At 41.6% G+C, this 19,646-nt stretch overlaps 1 protein-coding gene across 1 annotated transcript in view; it reads left to right on the forward strand.

The window, feature by feature from the left end:
• Nucleotides 1-19,646, forward strand: part of LOC109934822 (adenylate cyclase type 5-like) — a 102,989-nt gene that overhangs the window by 55,273 nt on the left and 28,070 nt on the right. The window contains exons 6-7 of the mRNA XM_048599265.1: nt 2,987-3,112; nt 14,000-14,028. Coding sequence (XP_048455222.1) covers nt 2,987-3,112; nt 14,000-14,028 — 155 coding nt within the window. The remainder of the gene's footprint in view (nt 1-2,986; nt 3,113-13,999; nt 14,029-19,646) is intronic.

A 19,646-nucleotide genomic window follows, 5' to 3' on the forward strand; every position in this document is an offset into this window, starting at 1 on the left:
GGACTATAACCTGGTGTTGAGTGATTTCTGACCTTGTCCACCCCAGTACAGCACCAGCACCTCCACAATATCGAATTCTGACAGCAACAAAACAGGTCATTCAGTCTGGGGTCTAGGCCCGGAACGTCAGCCTTCCTGCTCCTCTGATGCTACTTGGCCTGCTGTGTTCATCCAGCTCTACACCTTGTTATCTCTTATATTAAATTGCAAACGATGTGATTTAAATATATAATAAATGTTTTAACATTGTTTTAGTTTTTGGGTTTTGAATTAGGAACCAATGGGTATTCTATATGTCTGAAGTTAAAAATTAACTTATAAGTATTTCAGTAATCATGGTGATTTATTTTAAAACAGTTTTTAAGCTTTGGCTTTAGAGTAAATGGGCTTATGTGTACTACTAATGGATTTTTTTTTTGTTTTACGATATTTTGCAACCCAGCAAGGTAAATAATGGGGCTTTAAGGTTTAGTGGGCTAGAACTTGCTTTTTTATGTAAATTAATGGGAACACCCACAACTTAAAGGGGGAGATTTTTAGTTTCAGTTTTACTTTGAGTTTTGGGTAGTCCTGTGAAGTCCTTGGAATAGGATTGTTGTGTAGACCAGTGCTGCTGAGAAGGTAAGGATATATTGTAGGTTAAATTGTCTTAGAGTGAAGGGTTAGTCCTAGACCTGAAGTGTTTGGATAAAACTTTGAAGAGGTCACTTAAAGCTGAGTACATTGAAGTCACAAAAGAAGTAATGTTGTGCAAGCTAATGGAGCTAAAGGTAGGCAAGTTTCCTGGCTCTGATGGAATGCATTCCAGGGTACTAAAAGAGATGGCGGGAGAAATAGCAAATGCACTTGTGGTAATTTTCCAAAATTCGTTGGACTCTGGGGAAGTTCCAACAGGTTGGAAAACAGAAAATGTGACACCGCTGTATAAAAAAGAAGGTAGACAAAAGGTGGGGAATTATAGGCCAGTTAGCTTAACTTCTACAGTGGGGAAAATGCTTGAATATATCATCAAGGAAGAAATAGCAAGACATCTAGATAGAAGTTGTCCCATTGGGCAGACACAGGATGGGTTCCTGAAGGGTAGGTCATGTTTGACTAATATAATGGAATTCTATGAAGACATTATAAGCATGGTGAACAACAGGGACCTAGTAGATGTGGTATATCTAGATTTCCAAAAGGCATTCGACAAGGTGCCACACAAAAGACTGCTGCATAAAGATAAAAGCGCACAGCGTTACGGGCAATGTATTAGCTTGGATAGAGGATTGGTTAACTAACAGGAAGCAAAGAGTGGAGATAAATGAGTGCTTTTTTGGTTGGCGATCAGTGACTAGTGATGTGCCTCAGGGATTAGTGTTAGGACTGCAATTGTTTACAATTTACATACCTGTTTGGAGTTGGGGACCACATGTAGTGTGTCAAAGTTTGCAGGTGACACTAAGATGAATAGTAGAGCAAAGTGTGTAGGGGACTCTGAAAGTTTGCAGAGGAATATAGATAGTTTAAGTGAGTGGGCAAAGGCCTGGCAGATGGATTACAATGTTAATGTTAATAAAGTATGAACTCACCCATTTTGGTAGGAATAACAGTAAAAATGACCGTTATTTGAATGGCAAAAAATTGCAGCATGCTGCTGTGCAGAGGGACCTGGGTGACCTTGTGCATGAATCGCAGAAGGTTTGTTTGCAGGTGCAACAGGTAATTAAGAAGGCAAATGGAATTTTGTCCTTTATTCCTAGAGGGATTGAGTTTAAAAGCAGGGGGGTTATATTACAGCTGTATAGGGTGCTGGTACGGCCACACCTGGAGTACTGTGTGCAGTTTTGGTCTCCTTACTTCAGAAAGGATGTATTGGCACTGGAGGGCGTGCAGAGGTGATTCACTAGGTTTATTCCAGAGTTGAGAGGGTTGGCTTTTGAGGAGAGACTGAGTAAACTGGGATTATATTTATTGGAATTTAGAAGAGTGAGGGGGGAATCTTATAGAAACATATAAATTTATGAAGGGAATAGATAAGATAGGAACAAGGAGACGTCTCCACTAGCGGGTGAAACTAGAATGAGAGGGCATAGCCTCAAAATTGGGGGAAGCAGATTTAGGACTGAATTGAGGAGGAACTTCTTCACCCAAAAGGTTATGAATCTGTGAAATTTCCTGCCCAGTGAGGTAGTTGAGGCTTCCTCATTTAATGCTTTTAAGGCTAAGGTAGATAATTTTCTGAACAGTAAAGGAATTAAGGATTATGGTGAAAGGGTGGGTAAGTGGAGCTGAGGCAATGGAAAGATCACCTATGATCTTATTGAATGGTGGAGCAGGCTCGAAGAGCCAGATGGCCAATTCCTACTCCTGGTTCTTATGTTCTTACAACAGCTGCAGAAAGTAAGTTGTCTGTAGTTCTAGTCAATAAGTTGAAGTCACTAGTGACTTAAACCTACAAAAGTATTAGATACAGGGACTCTAGGGTGGGTATTATACAACACACCACCAGCTGATTTAAGAGGTTTATCCTGAATTCCCCTGTTAAATTTAGAGGTAACTAGTGTATATTTATATCCTTAATTTTGTTCTCACCCAAAATTCGAAAAGTTTTCTCCATATCCATGCTTATCAAATCCCTGTAAATTGTAAATAAAGACCTTTGTTGTGTCACTGATTAACCTTCTCTGCTCTAGAGAAGATCCCCAGCAGTTTCAGAGGCATTATCCCTCAATTCTGATATCATCCTTGTAAAGCCTTTGTCCTCCGTAATCTAATATAGAAAAGCCATTTCATTCATTGTCTCAAAAACTGAATCTCAATTCTCAAACCACTGAGATTTGAGCTCACTTTCCAACTGGATATTTCATGTAGATCTGTGGAATTATAACCATAGCATTGCTGTGCTTCTCCCCCTTACTTGTTCTTCTTCTCATGTTCTTCTCTTTTGTGCAGAATTTCCTTCACTTTTGAGACTAATATTTTCTATACTTCATTCTCACTGCAGAAGGACGAGAAAGCGATGATTGCAAAACTCAACAGGACAAGGTCTAACTCGATATCCAACATTGGTTCACCTTGGAATGTGGAGCGTCAGTTCTACAAACACATCTCCAAGGAGATGAAGACCATGGTAAGCAAATAAACCACATACCTCACTGTCAAATCAATTTTTAAAAATCCTTTTGTAAGGTGCGGATGTTACTGACAAGGCCAGGATTTGTCGCCCGTCCCTAATGGACCTGCTGCAGAATAGCTTGTTGGACCATTTCAGAGGGCAGTTAAGAGCCAACCACATCGCTGTGTGTCTGAAGTCACAAGTAGGCCAAACTGGGTAAGGATAGCAGATTCTTCCCTGAAGGACATCAATGAACAGGTGGGTTTTTATGACAATTGACTACCATTTCCTGGTCACCATCACCGAGACTAACTTTACTTTCCAAATTTAGTCATTGAATTTAAATTTCGCCAAGCGGAATTGGAACCCATCTCTCCAAAGATTTAGTCAGAAATTTCTGGATTATTTTTAGCCCAGAGACATTAGCACCTTACCACAATCATTTCTTAGTTAGGAGCAGGGATACCTGACAGATGTGCCCAGTCAATTTTTGTGTTGTTTCTTGTGAGATACTTGAGACTGGCGCTTGTAATGTTTGGACCACATAATGTTTGAATGTTCAGAAGCAAATGCAGGGGCTGAATAGGTTCTTCAGTGTCCAAATGAGTTTATGTTATTGCAAAAGTGGAACAGCTAATAACATACAATGTAGAATTGTAAGCAATTTATTGTAGGACAAGAAATTGCACTTATAAAACATCATTAACTTGGTCAAGAGTCTCAAGAAACTACACAAGAATGTTATCAGTCGACAAAATTAACAATAAGCCAAATAAGGAGATAATAGGAAGGCTATCAAAAACTTGCGCAAAGAGGATTTTCTTGCAACTTTAAAAGTCTTTGTTAGGACACTGGCCGTGGCCAACCAGCTCGGAGTCAGCCCCCTGAACTGAGGAGATTCTGAATCTCCTGTTCATATATTTTTTCCATTCCCACACCAGCTGTGCTTAGTTTTTTCCCCACAACACCCATGTTGTGTGTGTGTATAAGTGCAGGGACTCAGTGAAGACACTATTGTGCAAATCATTTTATTCAATATATCCACGACCAGGAAAAACACCCATGAGGCCAGGGAACCAGTAAGAAGCAAAGCCCAATAAGGGCAATGCTGACATGACAAAAAAGTGAAGGGGGAGGGTAACCTTTTTAAATTTAATTATGGAAAGTAAGTGTTGCTGCCTGAGCCATCTTTTATTGTCCATCCCTAATTGCCATTTTGGAAGTGGTTTTAAGCTGTAATCTTGAAACCATTGCATTGTAGGTGCACCCTGTGCCGTGTAACAAAAGTATTATTAGGAAGGGAGTTCTAGGATTTTGCAACAGTGAAAGAGCGGTGACATAATTCCAAGTTGGGATGGTAGAGAGGAACTTGAAAATGGTGGTGTTCCATTCATCTGCTGTCCTTGTCCACCTAGGTGTTAAAGGTCACGTTGAAGGAACCTTGGTGAGTTACTGCATATGTTACATACTGCTGCCACTGTGTATCAGTGGTGAACAAAGTGTGTGTTGAAAGTAGTGGGCATAGTTATCTTTAGGGTTATGGGTTTAAAGTGGCAGTTTTGTCTTGGATGGTATTGAGATACCTGTGTGGTGTTGGAGATGGTTTTACCCAGGCAAGTGGAAAGTATTCTATCACACTCCAGATTTCTGTCTTGTAGATTGTGAGCAGGCATGTGGGAGTAAGGAGGTTAGTTACTTGCCACAGAATTCCCAGCCTCTGATCTACTCCTCATAGAATAGAATCCCTACAGTGTGGAAACAGGCCCTGCAGCCCAACAAGTCCACACTGACCCTCAGAGCATCCCACCCAGACCCATCCCCCTATAACCCACCTAATCTACACACCCCTGAACACTATGGGCAATTTAGCATGGCTAATCCACCTAGCCTGCGCATCTTTGGACTGTGGGAGGAAACCAGAGCACCTGGAAGAAACCCACGCAATCACAGGGAGAATGTGCAAACTCCACACAGTCACTCAAGGGTGGATTCAAACCTGGGTTCTTGGCAGTATGAGGCAGCAGTGCTAACCACTGAGCCACCGTGCCGCCCCTTGTAGCTACCATTTCTGTAACTAGTCCAGTTCTGTTTCTGGTCAATGGTAAACTCCAGGATGTTGATAGTGGGGATACCATTGAGTGTCATGGGGAAATGATTGAGTTGTCCCTTGCCGGAGATGATCATTGCCTGGTACTTGTGTGAGATGAATGTTACTTGCCACTTATTAGTGTAAGCTTGGATGTTGTCCACGTCTTGGTACATTTGGACACAGTATCTGAGGAGTGATGAATAGCACTGAACATTATACAATCATCAGTGAAAATCCCCACATCTGAACTAACGATGGAAGGAAAGTCATTGATGAATGTCATTGGCTCAGTAGCACCACAACTGACCGAGTCAGCTGAATCTTAAAGAAAACAGAGCATAAGACATGGGAGATTTAGTAAGTCATTCTGCCCATCAAGCCTGTTCTGCCATTCAGTGAGATCGTGGCTGATCTGATAAGCCTCAACTTCACTTTCCTGCCGTATCCCTAGAACTCTTGATTCCCTTAATGATTAAAAATCTATCTCAGCCTTGAATATATTTAACAACTCAACCTTAACAGCCCATTGAGAGAGTTAACAGATAAATTGAAGGCAGAAATAAAAGCAGGATCTCCTAAAGTCATGATGTTTAAAGGGATTACTCAACCACTGGCAGAATTATGTGGACAGAACAGGAAACTGGACTGACTGAGTTTGCTCCATCAAACGTCAGCATGGAATTGATTAGCCGAATGGTTGTCCTTCTGTGTCATAATTAATTCCATATAAAAATCACTGTAAATAATTCTATTCACTCTATAACTCTTTATCCAGAATTAGTTAGAAAGGAGTGGATGAAGGCTATTGTGTAGCATAGATTTCAGCCTAGACTTGTTGGGCTGAATGCCCTGTTTCTATGCCCTTAAGTCTATGTAAACAGTTTTCTTTGACCAGTGTGAATATTATTATACTATACTGCTCCATATCCTTAAAAAGTAAAATGTCAAAAGTATAGGATTTTCATTTTGCCTGATTTTAGTCTTTCTTCCAAAATAAACCCAAAATACACGTGTAGATGAACAGAAATACCAATGGCTCTCATTTTATATAATTGCATGAATGTTAACCATTGGTAGTATAACTGCTTTTATCTTCTTCGATCATGGGATGTGGGTGTTGCTGGAAAATCCAGCACTAATAATCCAGAGTTCCAGACTAATGAAAACCGAAAGAACTGCGGAAGCTGTAAGTCAGGAGCAAAAACAGAAATTGCTGGAAAAGCTCAGCAGGTCTGGCAGCATCTGTGAAGAAAAAAATCAGAGTTAACGTTTGGGTTCTGAGGAAGGGTCACCAGACCCGAAACGTTAACTCTGATTTTTTCTTCAGAGATGCTGCCAGATCTGCTGAACTTTTCCAGCAACTTCTGTTTTTGTTCCAGACTAATATTCTGGGGAGCAAGGGTTCAAATCCCACCATAAGACAAATGGTGAGATTTTAATTTAGTAAAATTCTGGAATTAAAAGTTAGCTTAACAGCAACCATGTAGCCATCAGTAATTATTGTAAATACTCATCTGGTTCACTAATGTCCTTTAGGGAAGGAAATCTGCTATCCCTTCCTGTTCTGGCTTACATGTGAAACCAGATCCCGAGCAATGTGGTTGAATTTTAACTGTTCTATGAAGTGGCCTAGCAAGTCACTCAGTTTAAGGGCTATTAGGTGTGGGAAATAAATGCTCGGCCAGCCAGAAACACACACATCCCATGAACAAATTATGAAAAAGAACATGAATCCCAGTCCACTAGTGGAATCCTGTCCAATGTTATGTTCTGTGTCCAGACTGTCTCCTCGACAGATTTAAATCCTGGAAGAATGCCAGTGAACTGTTCTGTGCTTTTCGTCAAACATTTGTCTGTCATGTTCCCTGAACTTACTTCAACAGCATGTGACTCATAATGAATGTTGATTATAACAGAGGTTCAGAAAGCTGAATTAAAAGTTCAAAAAGAGGAGATAATTGACTTTTGAAATTGCTCCTTTGCTCCAAAAATCCATAAATAGAGAGAACTGCATGCAATTGAGCACATCTCAGTTTCCCTCTATTACCCAGGGTTTTCCTGGGAAATATTAGGTGAGGAACCAAGTTTAGGCGATCTGTTTGACTGGTGAGAGCAGAACTGAAGAGATAAGTCAGAGTAATTAGGCAACATCAGGTTTGGTTGAGAGTTCTCAGTTGAATTTACTGTCAATGCACGTAGTATAGGCTAATGCTTCCAGTACAATACGGAGGTAGAGCTTCAGTGTTAGAGACTAAACAGATATTAAACCAAATCTGCCCACTCTGTTGGGTGTGTTACATTGCATACTCGCTGTTTTCAGGAGCATTCTCTCTGATGCCCTGGTGAAAATCACTAATCTAGTCACTACTCCATTGTTATTTGTGGGAGCTTGCAATGTGCAACTTGTTAATTCACAAGAACACACAACACAAGAACACAAGAACTAGGAGCAGGAGTAGGCCGTCTGGCCCTTCGAGCCTGCTCCGCCATTCAATAAGATCATGGCTGATCCTTTCGTGGACTCAGATCCACTTACCCGCGTTCTCACCGTATCCCTTAATTCCTTTATTGTTCAAAAAAAATCTACTTTTTTTTAAAAGCGTTTACTGAAGTAGCGTCAACTACTTCACTGGGCAAGGAATTTCACAGATTAACAACCCTCTGGGTGAAGAAATTCCTTCTCAGTTCAGTCCTAAATCTGCTCCCTCTAATCTTGAGGCTATGCCGTCTTGTCCTAGCTTCACCTGCTAGTGGAAACGTCCTCTCTACTTCTATCTTATCTATTCCCTTCATAATTTTATATGTTTCTATAAGATCCCCCCTCAATCTTCTGAATTCCAATGAATATAATCCCAATCTACTCAGTGTCTCCTCATAAGCCAACCCCCTCAACTCCGGAATCAACCTAGTGAACCTCCTTTGCACCCCCTCCAGTGCCAGTACATCCTTTCTCAAGTAAGGAGACCAAAACTGCACACAGTACTCTAGGTGTGGCCTCACCAGCACCTTGTACAGCTGCAACATAACCTCTCTGCTTTTTATTTCAATCCCTTTAGCAATGAAGGACAAAATTCCATTTGCCTTCCTAATTACTTGTTGTACCTGCAGACCTACCTTCTGTGATTCATGCACAAGGACACCCAGGACCCTCTGCATAGCAGCATGCTGCAACTTTTTACCATTCAAGTAATAATCCTTTTTACTATTACTCCTACCAAAATGTATGACTTCACATTTATTTACATTGTATTCCATCTGCCAGACCTTTGCCCACTCACTCAATGTATCTATGTTCCTCTGCAAAGTTTCACAGTCCTCTGCACACTTTGCTTTGCCACTCATCTTCGTGTCATCTGCAAACTTTGATACCCTACACGTGGTCCCCAGCTCCAAGTCATCTATATAAATTGTAAATAATTGCGGTCCCAACACCGATCCCTGAGGCACACCACTAGTCACTGACTGCCAGCTAGAATAGCACTCATTTATCCCCACTCTTTGCTTCCTGTTAGTCAACCAATCCTCTATCCATGCTAATACTTTACCCTTAATGCCATGCATCCTTATCTTATGCAGTAACCTCTTGTGCGGCACCTTGTCAAAGGCCTTTTGGAAGTCTAGGTACACCACATCCACTGGGTCCCCATTGTCCACCTCGCTCGTAATGTCTTCATAGAATTCCAAAAGATTTGTCAAGCATGACCTGCCCTTCATGAACCCATGCTGCATCTGCCCAACGGGACAATTTCTATCAAGATGCCTTGCTATTTCTTCCTTGATAATAGACTCAAGCATCTTCCCCACTACAGAGGTTAAGCTAACTGGTCTATAATTCCCCATCTTTTGTCTACTTCCCTTTTTAAACAGTGGCGTCACATTTGCTGTTTTCCAATCAGCTGGGACTGCCCCAGAGTCCTGCGAATTTTGGAAAATTACCGCCAGTGCACCTGCTATTTCTCCCGCCATCTCTTTTAGTACCCTGGGATGCATGCCATCAGGGCCAGGAGACTTATCAATCCTTAGCTCCATTAGCTTGCCCAACACTACCTCTTCCGTAATTATGATTGTTTCCAGGTCCTCACCTACCTTCGTCTCTTTGTCTATTACTGGCATGTTATTAGTGTCCTCCACTGTGAAGACCGATACAAAATACCTGTTCAATGCCTCAGCCATTTCATCATATCCCATAACTAAATTCCCCTTCTCATGCCCTAAAGGGCCAACGTTTACTTTAGCCACTCTTTTTCGTTTTATATATTTATAGAAACTTTTCCTATCTGTCTTTATATTCTGTGCTAGTTTTTTCTCATGTTCTATCTTACTTTTCCTTATAGCTCTTTTTGTGGCTTTCTGTTCATCTTTAAAGTTCTCCCAATCTTCTAGTTTCCTGCTGTTTTTGGCCACTTTGTATGCCTTCTCTTTCAATTTGATAGCCTCCCTTATTTCTTTAGACACCCATGGCAGATTACCCCTTTTCTTACAGTCCTTCCTTTTCATTGGAATATACTTTTGCTGAGCACTTTGAAAGATTGCTTTGAAAGTCTTCCACTGCTCGTCAACTGTCCCACCATAAAATCTTTGTATCCAGTTTACTTTAGCCAAGTCCTCCCTCATTCTATTGTAGTTCCCCTTGTTCCCACCAATCTTTCCAAAAAGCAACGTGATAATGATTTTACAGCTTTTTGTTTTGTTAGTGATTGTTAGTTGAAGGATAAATATTGGCAAAGACATGAGGGAGAACTCCTCTGGTCTTCTTGGAAGTAGTTCCCTATGATCATTTACAAGGTCAAATGGGATAATTCACATTTCGTGTGAAAGATGTCACCTTCAACAGTTCAGCATTGGAGTATTATTCTATCTTATCTGCTTAAATCTATGAAAAAAGACTTAAACCCACAATGATCATAACTCAGAGGTGAGTGTATAACCCACTGAGCCCCTGCTGACTTCAGTTAGAATTACCGCTCCTGATATATTCCATGGCCTGTGGATTGTTATGGATTGTGGGTGATGCAGGAATATAGCTGTCTGTGATGCCACACAAGATTGATCATCTGTTCTGTGACTTTCAGATCTGCTCTGGTTGAGATACCTTAAAGTACTCTGGTACTTGTCACAGTGTGCTTTAGCCACTGTCAGCCCATTTAGGAGATGATTGGGAACGAAATCAAAGGGAATCAGAAAAAAATTAGGATCTTCATATAATTTTCAAGCAACAATGTTTCAGAATCTTATGACAGATGGTTTGCTGTAAACCTTACTGGTCATTCTCAGTAAGTGAGAGATTTATTGTAGATTGTGACATATAATAGAAAATCACTGATGTTTCAGAAAATAGGACAGGAGTAGGCCATTCAGACCTTCAAGCCAGCTTCACCATTCAATATGATCATAGCTGATCATCCAACTCAGTACTCTGTTCCCGCTTTCTCCCCATACCCATTAATCCCTTTAGCACTCAGAACAATATCTAACTCCTTCTTGAAAACATTATTCAAAGATTGAAGCTTTGAAAAATCATTGCCAGAATGAAAATCAACTTGCACGTTGAATATGAAATGAGAACTGCTGTTGTTGATGTTGGTAGTTGCCATTTTGAAATGTATAAGCGCATCTTAAACCCCTGCCCCTTTTCTTGGCTACGTCACCTGCTTGATATGTAATCCAAAATCTCGGAGCTGAAAAACTTAAGCCAACACTCATATAGACAGTGATTCCTCACAAGAATATTGTTGAAGTGGGGAAGCACTGAAATTAGGCCAATGCGTTAGTTTTGTAAAACAATGTTCGAGAAATTTTGTAAAACAGCATTTAAAAATTTTTGTGAAACAATGCTTGATAAACTCGATAAACCAGCAATGAGCCCCTTTGTTGCATTTGAAGCAAAAGGCTGCAACAAGAATCTTACAGCTCAAAAGTTATTCAGCCCATCAAGCCTGTGCCAATTCTTTGAAAGCTAGAAGCTTTTGGAGTGGAATATGAACATATGACCTGCCAACTCAAGAGGCATGAGTTTTACCATGCCTTTCATAGAGGTAAAATGAAAAAGAAACCTCCTCTGAACAAAAGGTTAGAGAAATAATCACTCTACCCATATAGTGAAACTACTAACTTATGTGGGGCAGTACTATTTAGTTCCTCCTGTCTCCTCAAATCCTGTCCATCTGATAGACTTGCTGGTAACGCTTGTTTGGAGCAGAAGCAATAGTGAATAGAATAGAACAGAACTGAATTAGCTTTATTGTCATGTGCACTCAAGTGAGTGCAGTGAAAAGTTTGCAATGTTGCCACTTACGGTGCCATCTTAGGGACAAGATACCTAGGTACAAATACTTAAGCATTTGGTATAATATTGAAAGAATAATAAATAAAAATCCAGTATAAGAATAAAAAGAGAAAAAAAGTACTTGAAATACAGTCTTATTCACCTAAGTCCGTGCCATCACCTAGCCTTTAGACCGCACCAGGCCAAGTCTCCAGACCATGCTGGGCTTCAAAACTTGAGGCCTCGCCTCCAGTCCACATGGGCCTTGCCTCCCTGTGGCAGCCTTTAGAACGGGACCCGCCTCCCTGTGCCGGCCTCTGGCCTGGGATTCGAGTTCCGCATGCCAGCCTCCATTATGGGACTCACTACCTGTGCTGGGACTCCCCTCTGGGACTCACCTCCCTCACTGGCCTGGTCTGGGACCCACCTCCTGTGCCATCCTGGTCAGGGACTCACCTCATGCGCTGGCCTGGTCTGGGACTCACCTCCCTCGCCAGTCTGGTCTGGGACTCACCTCCCACTCCAGCCTGGTCTGGGACTTACCTCCCGCGCTGGCCTGGTCTGGGACTCGCTTCCTGCACTGGCTTGGTCTGGCATTCACCTTCCACGCCAGCCTGGTCTGCAACTCACCTCCGCGCTGGCCTGGTCTGGGACTCACCTCCCATGCTAGACTGGTCTGGGACTGACCTCTGGGACTCGCCTTCCATTATGGCCCAGTCTGGGAGTTGCCTTCTGTGCTGGCCAGGTCTGAAACTCATCTGTGATGGCCTCCAGTCTGAGAGTCACTTCCTCCATTCCCCTCCAAATAAGTTTAAAGTTAAAAGTTTGAAAAAAGAAGAGGAAAAGGAAAAGAACAGGCAGAGCAGATGTGCTCCTACTGTGCCGCCATCTTGAAAATGAAATTGGTATTGGTAATGTCATTAGATTCGTAATCCAGAGCCCCAGGCTAATGTTTTGGAGACATTGGTTCAAATTTCACCATGTCTGAATTCAATAAAATCTGGAATTAAAAATTGCCTAATGGCAACAATGTAGCCGCTGCCAATTGTAGTTTAAAACCTACCTGTTGCACTAATGCTCTTTCAAGAAAGGAATCTGCCCTTCTTACCTGGTCTGGCTTACATGTAACTCCAGACCAATGACAGTGTGGTTGACTGTTAACCACCCTCTGAAATGGCCTCGTATGCCACTCAGTTCCAGGGCAGTTAGGAATAGACAAAAAATGTGGGCCTGGCCAGCTCACATTCCATGAAAGAATAACCACAGAGGCACAAGTCAACGTGTGATGGAAGGCTCTCCAATTGCCTGCATGAGTGCAGCTAAGCAGCCCGCTCCATTGGTATCCCATCCACCACCTTCCACATTCACTCCCATTGCCACAGATACACAGCAGTAACAGTGTGTCCCATCTACAAAATGCACTGCATTAACCCATCAAGGTTCCTTCAACAGCACCTTTCAAATCCACAACCTCTACCTTCTAAAAGAGCAGTGTATACATGGGAACATCATAATCTGAGAGTTTTTCTCAAAGCCACATACCATCTAACTTGAATATATGTCAGTATTCATTTGCTGTTACTGGATCGAAATGCTGGAACTTCCTGTTTAACAGAATTGTTGGTGCAGTAGTTCAAGAAGGTAGCATACCACTACCTTCTCGGCGCAATGAGGGATGGGCAATGAATGTTGCCTAGCCAGCAATGCCTATATCCATTAGACCATAAGATATAGGAGCGAAATTAGGCCATTTGGCCCATCAGGTCCGCCATGCATTCAAACGTGGCTGATATGTTTCTCAACCCCATTTTCCTACTTTCTCCCCGTAATCCTTGATCCTTTTACTAATCAAGAATCCCATGAACAAATAGAAAATTGAACCTGGTCAGATCAGGATTGGAGATAATATAATACCCTATTTTCTTGACAGTAGGGTTGAGTATCAAGGGTGAAATTGTAGGCAGCAATGCAGGATTCACTAATGGAGCTTGATACAAGTTTCTGAGCCAACCTTGGTAAAATTTGGAAAGTAGAGATATTTTTCTGGAAGTTAATCATGTAGAATCCAGCACGTGGTCGGCTGGGGGAATGTGTTTGACGTCCAGAGGACCTTTCCTCGATTCATACTTGATGTTTGGAAAGATTTTATTGCCTTACAATAAGAAGAAATTGCAGTACGTCAAACCTTTAACTCACAGAAATATTCCCCAGGTGTTTCAAAAGTATGAGTACCAAACAAAATTGACACCAAAAGGTTGTCAAAGAAGTAGGTTTTAAGGAGCATCTTAAAGGACAAAAGACAGGTAGGTCAGGCAATAAGGCTTACTGTCAGAATTCCAGTACTATGATCTCAGGAAATTGAAGGCATAGATACCAGTGGTGGACAATGGAAATTGAGGATCAGCAAGAAGCCAGAATTGGAGGTGTGCAGAGATCTCAGAGGATTGTGGGACTAATGGAGATTTTTACTAGTTATTAATGCACAAATCACAAAGTCACTCAGCTGACAGTAATGAGCTGTGTTTGTTCTCTCTCCCCTCATTTCTAGGGCATTGTGGACTACATGGGCAAGGACAAGTAAGTGTTGGATCTTTTTTAACAGACTGTGTACATATACTCTTACAATAAAAACAAATTACTGCAGATGCTAGAAATCTGAAACAAGCACAAAGCATGCTGTAGAAACTCAGCAGATCTGGCAAATTTGTGGATAGAGAAATGGTTAACATTTTGAGTCTGATGTGACTCTTCTTAGAACTGTGTTTGTTGCATGTACTGTCATCCGCTGATATGAATAAACAAGCAAGACTGTTATCCCTTTGCAAAGTATGTTTGTAGCTCTATGTTGTTTACTGTGGTCCAATGTGCAGCACCCTCATATTCGAGTTTGAAGTTCTAGGTTGCAGATCTTGAGAATAAAATCCATTTGATGCTTCAGTACAGTACTGAGGGAGAACAATAAAGCTGGAGGTGACATCAATCAAGTAAGAGTAGGATATTCACCTGAGTACCTTGGACTAATATTTAATCCTTCAACTGATCTGATGACCTCTGCCCATCTCAGGAGACAATGAACTGCACCCTGATTATGTTCCACTTTTGGATTGAATGTCATCTGTCATGCTGTAGAGACCAGTCATGAGTGGTAGTTCTTTCTGCTGCTGGCAAAGATGAATGGGACTCGTCTGATGTCAACTAGCGTGTTTTCCTTCCATGGGGCTCTAATTTCCGTTATTGAGTCATTTCTTTTGTTCTCTCTTTTACCACGTTCTTCGAGATTGCTTGTCTGCAGGCAGTCTGGTCAGCAGACAGGACTTCTCTTTAGTTGACTCCAATCCCAGTCAACTTGAGGTCTCGTTTGCACTAACTCAATATCATCCAAGGCAAAGTAATTTGCTTGATTTACATCGTGTTCACAAACATCCACCACAAATGCAAAGTAGCAGCACTGTGTAACATCTACAAGACGCATTGCAACAACTCACCAAGGCTCCTTAGACAGCACCTTCCAAATTTCCAACCACTACCATCCAGAAAGACAAGGACAGCTGATACTTAGGAACACCACCATCTGCAAGACCCCCTCCAAGCCACTCACCCCATCCTGATTTAAAAATATATCACTGTTTCATCCGTTTCACTGGTTCAAAATCCTGGAACTCCATCTGAACAGTATTGTGGGTCAACCTACAGCACATGGACTGTGGCAGTTCGAGAAGCTCGTTCATCGTCACCTTCTCAAGGGCAAGTAGTGATGGGCAATGAATGCTGGTCCAGCCAGCGATGCCCACATCCCATGAATTAATTTTTAAAAATTGATATTCTTGTATTGCTGATACGGGTGATATGCTGGTCTTATGCTTATTGCCAGCTTTCAATGGTGTATGTCCTGGATCATTAATTGCCAGCACCCTGTTGCTTGATCAGCATCAGGATTACCAAGACCATAGCATTCTCATCTAGGTTGAGATGACGAACCTATAGCAAACTAACCAAAACTACAGAGCTCTATATGTATCAGTCTTCTGTTCTCAGCACCCTCCTTATAGCAGTGAAGCATGGAGAACTCTCACAGCTTAAGGCTGAAGTGCAACCTCCTCCACTGTTTCAGATGAGGTCAGAAATCACATGACACCTGGTTATAGTCCAAAAGGTTTATTTGAAAACACAAGCTTTCGGAGCCTCAGTCCTTCTTAAGGTGTTAGTGAAAGAGGTAGTATCAGACACAGAATTTATAAATAACAGATTAAAGGTTCACACCATTTTGTGCCTTCTGACTTTGTCCACCCTAGTTCAACACTGGCACCTCCATATGATTGCTGTCTCAGATGAATATTGGACATGTCTTGGCAAAAGAGGGTGCTGAATGTGGTGGTCCCTTAGAAAGAAAGAATCCGCAGTATGCTGGGCCTCTTTGGGTCAGTGGTGAGTCTGTTGGCTGGGTCATGTGAACCAGATGGATGATGGCCAGTTATGATGGTTAATCATCCCTCAATTAACATCACTGAAAAACAGATTATCTACCATGATCCCACTGCTGTTGAAGGAACATTGCTTTTTGTAATTTGACTGCATTTTGACAGTGACTGCAGTTCATAGAATCCCTACACTACCCTATCCCTGTAACCCTGCATTTTCCATGGCTAACCCCCAAGCTTGTATATCCCTGGACACTAAGGACAATTTAGCATGACCAATCTACCTAACCTGCAAATGTTTGGACTGTGGGAGGAAACCCAAGTAGACAGGGGGAGAATGTGTAATCTCCATACAGGTAGTTACCCAAGAGTGGAATCAAACCCAGGTCCCTGGCACTGTGAGGCAGTAGTGCTAACCACTGAGTCAGTGTAACACCCAATTTCAAAAAGTACTTGATTGGCATTTAAAGTTTTGGGACAACTTTAGGTTGTGAAACGCGTGCCATAAGTGTAGATTTTTATTTTTTATATGCCTGACTTTCAATTGACAGAATATGTGTTCTGGGATATTACCTAAAGAGAGTAAAATAGTCTGCATTGTTATGTAGGAATTATATTAAATATAGGTTTATATGATATAGTATTGTTACATGTCAGTTTGGAGAATGGTTATTGAGATCGTCACTGCTGAGAAATAAAAGCAGACAGTGCTGGAAATATTCAATAGGTCAGGCAGTATCTGTGGAGAGAAACAGTGGGCAAAACTTTCTGGGCTCACCAGGATATTTTCAAACAGTGGGCAAGAGAAACTTAATTAGGCAAGAAGCTAAGATTGAATTTTAAAGAAAAAAATCACTGCAGGATGTGAGCATTGCTCCCTGGGCCACCATTTATTACTGTTGAGAATGTAGTGTCAGATTCCTTCTTGAACCACTGCAGTTTTGTGCTGTAGATAGACCCAGTTATGGAGGGAGTACCAGGATTTTGACCTACACTAAAGGAACGGTAATGTATTTCTATATCAAAATGGTGACGGGCTTGGAGGGAAATTTCAGATACTGGTGATCCCATGTATCTGCTGCCTCCTAGAAGGTAGTGGTTGGGGTTTGGAAGGTTCTATTTAAGGATCTGTGATGAATTTTTGCAATGCATCTTGTAGGTGCTACAGTGAGTGCCTTTGTTCTAGATGGTTTCAAGCTTCTTGAGTTGAATTTCCTAATAACAAGTTAAGATTTTGCTATTCTGTTCTTGGAATCTTTCGGGAGGGCCAGCTTTCCCAATTTTCATAATTGGGAACTTGTTTTGCATTCATTAACATGTCATGAATACTCATTAAGATCCAAGATCACTGGAATTACATCCACAGGCACAATGTGGTTGGTAGAAAAAAAACAGAACATGTGTTCACAAAACCAACATATCGATGAGGCATGTAACTGATGGGTAGACTTCTATCTCCAAGTTCTGGTCAGTATAAATTTCTTCACAAGACCATAAGATATAGGAGCAGAATTAGACCATTTAGCCCCTTGAGTCTGCTCCATCATTCAATCATGGATGGTATGATTCTCAGTCCCATTCTTCTGCTTTCTCCCTGTAACCCTTGATCACCTTACTAATCAAAAAGCCATCTCTCTCTGTCTTAAATGTGCTCAATGACTTAGCCTCCACAGTCTTTTGCAGCAATGAATTCCACAGATTACTCACCCTCTGGCTGAAGAAATTCCTCCTCATCTCAGCTCTAAAGTGTCATCCTTTAACTCTGAGGCTGTGCCCTTGAGTCCTAGTCTCTCTTGCTGGTGGAAATACCTTCTCCACTTCCATACTATCCAGACTTCTCAGTATTCTGTAAGTTTCAATGAGATTCCTCCCTCATTCTTCTAAACTCTATCGAGCACAGATGCAGAATGCTCAATTGCTTCTCATATGACAAGCCCTTCATCTCCGGGATCATTCTTCTTAACCTCCTCTGGATTCCCTCCCAACGCCAGCACATCCTTCTCGAGGTACAGTGCCCACAGCTGCCACAATATTCCAAATGCAGTCTGACCAGAGTTTCATACAGCTTCAGCAGTTCACCTCTGCTTTTGTATTCTAGCCCTCTTGAAATGAACACTAACATTGCATTTGCCTTCCTAACTGCCAACTGAACCTGCATGTTAACCTTAAGAGAATCCTGAACTAGAACTCCTAACTCCCATTGTGCTTTGGATTTTCAAAGCCTTTCCCATTTAGAAAATAGTCTACACCTGTATTCTTCTTGACAATGTGAATGACTTCATACTTTCCCACTTTGTATTCCATCTGTCACTTCTTTGCCCGCCCCTTACCGTGTCCAAGTCCTTCTGCAGCCTCCTGCTTCATCAACACTATCTGTCCTATCACCTGTCAGTTACTTGGCTCCTTTGTAACCAAGTTGTTTCTTTGCACTTACACGTACAATGTGAGGGGTGAAACCTCACTAGTCAACCAGATCATGAGAAGTCTCAGTCACACACAGTCTTGCTTGCAGTTCTTAACAGCTTACGTTGTAATGGGTGAAGCCTCATTGGGTCAACTGGCTCCCGAGAGGTCACATTAAATGCAGTCCTGTTGTTATAATTAAATGCTTATTATGTAAGGGGTGAAGTCTCAAGGGGGCAACCAGTTCATGAGAATTTTTCATCACGTGCAGTCTTGTTTGTAAATGTTAGATGCTAGGGTTACAGCGGTAAGTAACTCGCTTCCGGACTCCCCAAAGTGTGTCCATCATCTACAAGGCACAAGTCTTGGAGTATTCCCCACTTCCCTGGATGAGTGCAGCTGTAATGACACTCAAGAAGCTTGACATCATCCAAGAAAAAGCCACCTGCTTGATTGGCACCACATTCACAAACATCCACTCCTTCCACCACTGATACTCAGTAACAGCAATGTGTAATATCTATAAGATACAGCACAGAAATTCACCAAAGATCCTTCCTAACCCATGACCACTTCCATCTAGAAGGACAAGGTTAGAAGATACATTGGAACGACATCAACTGCAAGTTCCCCTCCATGCCATTCACCATCCTGACTTGAAATATATTGCCATACCTTCACTGTCGCTGGGTCAAAATCTGCAGCAGTTCGAAAAGGCAGCTCACCACTAAGGGCAATGGAAATGGGTAATAAATGCTGGCCCAGCCAGTGATGCCCACTTCTCATGAAGTGAATGAAAAAAAGTTAAATGTTTACATTGTAAAGGTGAAGCCTCACCTGGTCAACCAGCTCAAAAGAGGTCTTGGCTATATGAGTTTCGCCATATCTGTCACCTTTCTCAGTGGTATGGTTGAATGCCAAATTATTTGATTGGGTAGCTGTATCATTAACATGCATGTCCACTGAACTGTCCTGAGGTATGAGAAAGTCAAGGACATACTCTTTCTTTGTCTCATCATGCATTTCTTTTGTACCATGGCTTAGCAATGACGATCTTGCTTCTGAGCCAGAGGGCTACATATCCAAATGAATTTGAACAGTCTAATTCTGCTCCTTTGTCGTATAGTTTTCTAGTTCTTCTACTTGTACTGTGTTATTCTCAAATTCCCAAAGTGAATAATAAAGAAACCTGAATACAAGCCATAATCTAAGATCCTGTCACCTTTTATTTCCATTCTCTAACCACACCACATAATCCACTTTGTATTATGCACTGTCCTATTTGTCCTGCAAGTTCAATATGAACTGACACACCCTTGTCCCTACACTTCAAAACCAAGTTTTGTTAAAGTTTAATCCCACAGATAATTATTT

The sequence above is a fragment of the Rhincodon typus genome, chromosome 7 (assembly GCF_021869965.1).
Source record: "Rhincodon typus isolate 14 chromosome 7, sRhiTyp1.1, whole genome shotgun sequence".
Classification (NCBI taxonomy): domain Eukaryota; kingdom Metazoa; phylum Chordata; class Chondrichthyes; order Orectolobiformes; family Rhincodontidae; genus Rhincodon; species Rhincodon typus.